The sequence below is a fragment of the Helobdella robusta genome (genome assembly GCF_000326865.2).
Source record: "Helobdella robusta unplaced genomic scaffold HELROscaffold_5, whole genome shotgun sequence".
Lineage (NCBI taxonomy): Eukaryota > Metazoa > Annelida > Clitellata > Rhynchobdellida > Glossiphoniidae > Helobdella > Helobdella robusta.
Genome location: NW_008705254.1, coordinates 2373092 through 2380868, shown reverse-complemented (window position 1 = coordinate 2380868; position 7777 = coordinate 2373092). Strand labels below are relative to the sequence as shown.

Below are 7777 nucleotides of genomic sequence, written 5' to 3'. Positions count from 1 at the left end.
AACATGAATAATGAGAAACTATAAAATGTTATATGAATGCATAAATCCGAGGAATATTTGTAAATAAGTATGTATGTATTGAAATTTTATGACAATGGTACAGAAAATTAAAATTAATTAGAATCGTGAAACTTATTTGCAATGAGTTAACTCGCAAAGGCACTATAAGTTATATTGAATGTTGAAAAAAACGCAATCAACATTATGACTACGATAATAATAAAAATAACGAAGGCAATGAATAGTTTTAAGTGAAATAAATTTATCAAGTAAAACAAACGTAGCCAAGTGTTTACGTCCTTCTTTCAAATATTTTGAAAAATTGAATGCCATTACACAACTTGAACTACAAATATTTTAAAAAATTAAAGACATGCAAACACAAACTAGACAATCAAACCATTTTGAATAAGAAATGATTATTCATGACGAAAAAATGTGAAGAAAGTACATAAAGAAATTGGAGAGAGAGAGAGAGAGAGAGAGAGATAAGGCAAGGAATGATGAAAGTGATCTGATGCAACTAATTTACATATCTTGTTTGAAGCTTGCCACATTAGCGTTGTTGTTGCTGCTTCTGTTGTTGTTGGTCAGTGATTGACTGGAGCCTGCTTGAAGTTGGGCCTGCATGCGGTTCAGCATCTCTTGCATTCTTCGCAACTGTTTGTTTGAATGTTTCATTGTAATGTGTCAGTTTACATAATTTATGATGGATCAACAATCTCACTGAGATAATTTTCCCTATGAAAGATTATTTTTTAAAACAGTAGCACACACGCTTATCAAAAACAGACACCCGAAAGGATAATCTTAATTAATCACAGTTTGCACAGTTTGCCGAGGAGTTCCCTCCCTTAATAGACCAAACGACTAACTTAACAAGAATAGTAAATACGTTACAAAGAAAGAGTGAGTTGATAGAGCAAAATTAAATTTTCAAGCCATAACAAATAAAAAAACGTAAAATGAGCTAGCCACCCAAAAATTTTTTGCGATTCATGTATCTTTTAATTTTAAAATGTACGGACAACTTTGTTGGATGAAACTTTTTTTTAGTCAATTATTATTATCAAGCTTCAACAGCAAAGTATATTAAAAATGAACTAATACTTAACCAATTACAAATGTACTGCAAGAACAACAATAATCAGTCTGCAAACTTTTATGAATTTCATTATACATGGCAAGAGCTATCTAATATAATTAAAAATCGCCATATAAATAAGAATCGTTATATAAATATAACAAGTAACATAAACTTTTAAAAGAATATAAAAATTAAATAAAAATAAAATTATAGAAACTATTGGTACATAATTACAAGCTGCCAAAACATCACCTCCATCTCTTTTTCCCGAAGTTGTTTCTCAGTGACCCTGTCATCTTTCTTCCTGTATAGATTAGGAATTATCTAATTAGTGTATTTGTTTATTTTTTTCTTCCAATTTTCAGCCACATTCAACTGTTAGTGACACACGTGCAGGCACCAGCACGTCTGTGCAGCTAATAAAATCCTCTAGAGACATCAACAACAATAAATTTTCAAGACGTTCATAAATTCAGAAATGTCTAAAATTGTAAAGAGCAAAATCAAATGAAAATGAACATTTTAGAATTGATAAATGGTTATAAATGAATCATTAAAACGTTTAACATGAAATATCTTTGCAAACATTTTTGAATTTAAGAAAGAAAAACTTGACTTGTTTGTTGGAGATTGGACATTGTCAGGTGTTCCTGAGTCAGGCTGGTCTAACCTCGAAAGCCGATAGTTCTCGTAATGAACTTCTTGCGTCACCTCTTGAAGATCTTGCATGTGAGCCCTGAACAAGTCATTATATAAATGTTATCTGATGGAGTAACCATGTGCATGTTACTTAATATTTAATCATGTATTTATTTTATCATCTGATGATGCAGTCATGTTAAATGTAATTGTTAGATATTTATGTAATTGCACCAGATCATGCTAATTAATATTAGCAACTTAAAAAATACTCGAGAGCATATGTTAACAAAGCAATTAATTTTTTATCTGTAAAAAATTGAATTGTAATAAAACTAAGATAATAATAACCAGTGTCTCAATGAGAAATAAAACCAAATCATTTGGAAAAACATTGCAAAAGATCTATATTCTTCGAATGTACAATAATATTAAACAACAATATTACGAGATATGATATCTCTAATGACATCATCACATCACAGTACCACAGCCAAGCAACTAACACAAGCATAGTTCGCAGTTTGATGAAATCTGAATGCTCCGGGTTCTCGACCTCCACTACGCCCCACGGATACAGACGACCTCTGACCTTCTTACCTCGGATTTCAATGATTGCATTTGAGCCCACAACTGCAAACGGAACTGCTTCCTGTTTCATATTTTGAATAATTTTTTAAAATATGTTAAAAATTATATATTATTATTTAATTATAATAAACAGTGCGGCATAGAAATTCCAAACAAGACTGAAAAAAAAACAATCAATCGTTGGACATTTGCCAATGGAATTTGAGAAAGACCTGACGTCTTGTCATCCAGCCTTACTGGAGATAAAAATTGGCAAAAGTCGTCTGTACTGGAATTTATACATATATACAATGGAAGAAGATCAAATTTGTTGACCAAACCATGAAATGAAAAACATGAAAGAACCTTCAATTGTTGGCACTGCAGTTTATAATCCTCATCCTCATCATCGTCACATTCAGGTATTGGGTAGATTTGAATCTTGTGCTTCTCAATCTCACTCATTATCTGTTTGGTGTTCGTGCTTACATATAAGGTACTGAAGAAAGTAATTTTAAAAATTCATTCCACTAGAATTCATTCTATTAACTTCCATCCTTCAGAAATCTAGACACATCAAGCACAACAATAATTTGAATAATAATAAGTAGTACCAACAATTTTTTTCAACTTTAAAAGTTCCTGTTTGGTGAGTGTGTCAGCCTTTGCAATGACCGGTACGATATTGATCTTTTTGTCCAGCTGTTTCATGAATGTTATGTCCAGAGGTCTCAACCTGATTTAATGGGTGATCGTATATTATAAAAAATAAACAACAAACAAACAAACTACTAATTACCTTAGAATCTAATTCACCAATTACTTACCAATATATTTTATTTATAATAGGCTTCATTGAACCATGCAACGTTAGGCATTGTCAAACGTTAATTTAATAAGAACCAACAACACACAAATAATAATTTTAAGCAACATTTTATCCACCATCAAAAAGGTTAAATAAAATATTTTAAAAAAGTTACACACAGAGATGAAAAAAGTGAACAGAACAGTGGAACCAACCCATGCCCTACTGGATTAATGAAATAGAAGCAGCAATGAACTCTACTATCCATAATATTCCTCCTATTCAGACCACTTTCATCTTTCAAGAACTTATCAAACTGCTGATCCACGTACTGTATGATGCTCTTGAAGCTTTAATAAGTGCATCGTTCATTTTATTTAACAAATTAATTCAGTGTTGCAACAATGTTTCGTCCTCATAAATATTATAGAATATATTTTTATAGCATCATGATGTTTTGTTATCAGGTTATCAGGTTAGTTGAAGGTACTTAGAAATCAATGAATATATAAAATAAAAAAAAAAAATATCTCTGATAATTATAATTATGAATAGATCATTGAATATTGAAATGGCATCCATATAAAAGTACAAAACCACCACCTAACTAAGCAAATAAATGAACCAAGTAACAATCAATTGCAAGGTAGCAAAGAGTATCTTCCTATCCAATCATCCAACCAATCAACTAGCCAACCAACCAATCAACTAGCCAACCAACCAATCAACTAGCCAACCAACCAATCAACTAGCCAACCAACCAATCAACTAGCCAACCAATCAATCAATCAATCAATCAATCAATCAATCAATCAATCAATCAATCAATCAATCAATCAATCAATCAATCAATCAGTCAGTCAGTCAATCAATCCATCAATCAATCAACCAGTTAGGTAGCTAACCAACCAGCCAACTAAACAACTAACCAGCCAAGAAACTGAACAAGCCACCATACATCCAACTCAACAACCTACCAACCAAACATCCATTCCTACAATCAACCACACATTCATCCAAACAACTAATGAGACAATCAGTTAACCAAACAACCAGCCAAATAATTCAATCAATCAACCAACCAATCTGACGAATTAATTCCATCTCCAAAACCAGGAGTGTCTACGACAGTCAATTTGAGTTTCACTCCTCTTTCAACGATTTCAACCGTAGACGCTTCTATGCTCACTGTCTTTTTAATCTTTTCTATGCATTAAAAATATTTGGAACAACGACAATAATGAATGTTTAGTTGCATCAATTCATTCTAAAGTATGTTATGATTCTTGAAAAATAGATTAAACAAAAATAAATTTCCAATGATAATTTGAAAAAAAAAGAGTTTCCAAAACTAAATTTTTCTAACAAACATCCGACAAAAAAGTTAATAAAAAATAAAAAATATTGGACATAATTTGACAGGTAAGTAAAGAGAGATTACAATGCTTATGTCGACCAGGCTTCAACTTACGAATTGCTATTCCAAATTATTCAGAACTTCAGACATGTGAGACAAGAATCAAATCACAATGAGTATTTTTAAAGTAATTAAGAGTAATAAATAGTAGCAAATAAATATTTCTTTTTAATTAGTTTTTACATTACTTCCTATCGACAAGAAACAAAACAATTGATAAAATGTTAAGGGTACTCAAACAAAAAAATTTTTGAGCATATTGATAAGTGATAATATTCAAAATTTGAAACTTTAAAGCAATATTAACACAGAACAATGCAGACATGGTTCATATAAATTCCCAATTGAAATCATTAAACACTGCATTCAATGAGATGTTAATTAATTCTGAATGAATTCAGTAGAGAATCATTAACATATCAAGTCAACAAACTTGTACCAGCTCTATAACAGAAAATTAAAAACTTTCATTTAAATGATCCACTAAAAAACAACAAAAAATAAAGTAATTGTAGGCAAAAAGCACATAAAATAAAATTATAAAGATTAATAAATAAAATTAATGATAATAATAAAAATTATAAAACTTATTTTAAAATAACAATTAATATTATGGTAACAATGATCTGAATTCAAAATGATGATGATAGTAATATAATTTTAGTTTAAAAAAACCTGCAGCTGAAGGATGAATTTTGTCAGGATATAAATCTGTGAGGAACAAACTGTTGACTAAAGTTGATTTTCCAAGGCCAGATTCACCTAGAAAATGTTCAATAACTTAAGATCACCTTGAATGTGTGTGTATTTGTGTGTGTAAGTGTGTGTGTGGGAATGTGGTGACCAATTCATACAAACATACAAACAACATCTTTTATTAATAATTATTAATAACTTAATCACATAACTGACCTACTACCATTAATGTAAACTCGAATCCTTTCTTCACAAACTTCCTATGGACCTGGTTAGGTAAGTTTGCAAAACCAAGATAGCCGGGAAGGTCTGGATTTACAAACTATTTAACAAAACATCAATCTATTATTTATTATTTACAAAAATATTTCAAATATTTTTTTTAAATATGATTGTAAAATTTAAAATAAAATTAGCAACGAGTGTAGTATAAAATACTATTAATTAAAAATGAACATTTCAATTCAACTTACAGGACGAGATTCTGCAATCAGAAAACATAAAATTCATTAATAGTTTAATTAAATTATTAACATTAAACATTAATTAATTAAAATGTGTTTGACATTTGTTGTCTGCAGTAGGCAACTTGAAAAAAATTAAAAACTTTCTACATTATTAAATAAAATAAATTGAAATTAATTAAGTTAATTAAGGCTTAACTGTTAAGCTTAAAATTAACATTAACAATTTATTGAACATTTTAAATAAAATAATTAAAATTCATTAAAAATTAAATTATCAAACTGTAAATTTTTTTTTTAGTAAAATAAAGAAATAAACAATCATTATTAATATTAACAATTAATGTTAATCATTAATGTTATTAACATTTATAATTTTTAAAAGAATAGATAATTTATTTAATTTTACTATAAAACAAACTTACTCAATTATTACTTTTTTAATAAATTAATAATTTATTTATTTTCAATTTTATTAATATTAATATAATATAAATAAAATAATTAACAACCTGATTCCATTTGTGACTAATTAATTAACGTTCGAATCCCTGTGTATTTGTTTTTCCAACGATCGCAATGAAAAAACTTTCAAATTAGAAATAATTAATTTAATAGTTCTTACAAACAGCTTTCGAAAACCAAGATGCGACGACGAGTGGGCAAGGCAAGGTAACAAACAAACAATTCAATCCCGCTCCTATATGAATATGAAGAAGTAAATAAAGGATGTCACTGTTAGATCGATTTGACTTGTTTCGGAGTTTATCAGGAAGTTATGTTCGAGTTGTAATTTTTTGCCTCATTTGGCTGCGCTTTTTGAGATAGCACCACCAAATTTTGTATTAAAAATACTATTCAAAGACCGCTCATACCTAACAGTTGTGAAGGGGTAAAGCATCTGTAGATGATAAACGCGAATGGCTAATATGTGCTCAATCAATCAATCAATTAGTTTGTAAAGCGCTATTTCCGCGATGTTTAACCGCGATCCTCAGTGGATTTTGCAAACAAATGGGTCTTGAGATCCGCTCTGAACTTCGTGAGTGATGGAAAGGATTTGGTAAGGGCCTGAAAATGTTCGACCTCCAACCTCAATTAACACCCTAACACATGCAAATGTGAAGATGGACTTTTGTGGAGCCATTGTCTGGACTCAGCCGTTTGACGAATTTACTGCGTGTATACTGTAACCTGATCACACTTATACGGTATGGATGTGAAAGGCGCTGAAAATTTACTTTTTGTGGTAGGAGACAAAATTCATAATTTGTTTTTTTGTTTTCGCTTAGAGTGATTCTATGTACCTCAAACTAAATCTAATTCAAAGACTCCTAATTTTTTCATTAGTTTTATAGTCTAAGCCTTGTTTTTGATTCTTGCATGCTTCTTCATCTCAGATTAAGTATTGTTTAGGTCATTTTCATTTCTATGGAATAAAAAATGAGTACCATTCTTTGATGATCCAACTTTTCTCTTACTTATTACTTCATTAGTTTTATCTAAATTTGATTATTGTAATCCGCCCTACTATAGTCTTTCGATTCTCGATAATAACTAGTTTAATTAAAGCTATGAACTCAGCTGGTCCTCTAGTTGCTAGTGCAGCTATATTTTTCAAACTAAACATATCAGATATATTATATTATCAGATATAATGAAAACCCCGTTCTGCGATGGTCTTCTCGTCACTTTTTCCTTATTCGTGTTAAACATTCATACGCTAAATCTGTTTTTGCTATTTCACTTCTTCTCTAACTACCTCTCCACCACTTACGAAGCTCAGAGCGGATCTGAAGGCCCATCTGTTCGTAAAATTTATTGAGGAACGCTGTCGGACTGCGCAAAAATTACGCTTTAAAACCATTTGATTGATTGATTTGTGATAGTTAATGCTGTAAAGGTAAATGATAGAGATACCTAACCTATGTGATAGATGCTAAAACAGTTCAAACAATCAATCAATCAATCTTCGTTTAGCTTCCAGAGACCCAGTTCCCCGAGGTAGTACGTAAAACAGTTTAAACGATGAATTATTGTTATATTTACGCATGTTTCACGCCACACTTTTTTATGTGAACCTATTTTTTTTAGTG

General features: G+C 30.2%; 1 protein-coding gene across 1 annotated transcript; it reads right to left on the bottom strand.

Annotated features, from left to right (window-relative positions):
• Window positions 1-528: 528 nt before the first annotated feature.
• Window positions 529-6329, bottom strand: HELRODRAFT_107434 (hypothetical protein; the record flags this gene model as incomplete). Its single annotated transcript, XM_009027222.1, has 12 exons — window positions 6194-6329; window positions 5691-5701; window positions 5434-5539; window positions 5197-5283; window positions 4187-4310; window positions 3320-3454; window positions 2915-3032; window positions 2663-2764; window positions 2233-2378; window positions 1704-1823; window positions 1340-1391; window positions 529-660 (listed from the first exon to the last, which is right to left on the bottom strand). Exons 1-12 carry the CDS (start codon window positions 6201-6203, stop codon window positions 529-531), a joined length of 1143 nt encoding a protein of 380 aa, XP_009025470.1. The 5' UTR covers window positions 6204-6329.
• Window positions 6330-7777: the final 1448 nt, after the last annotated feature.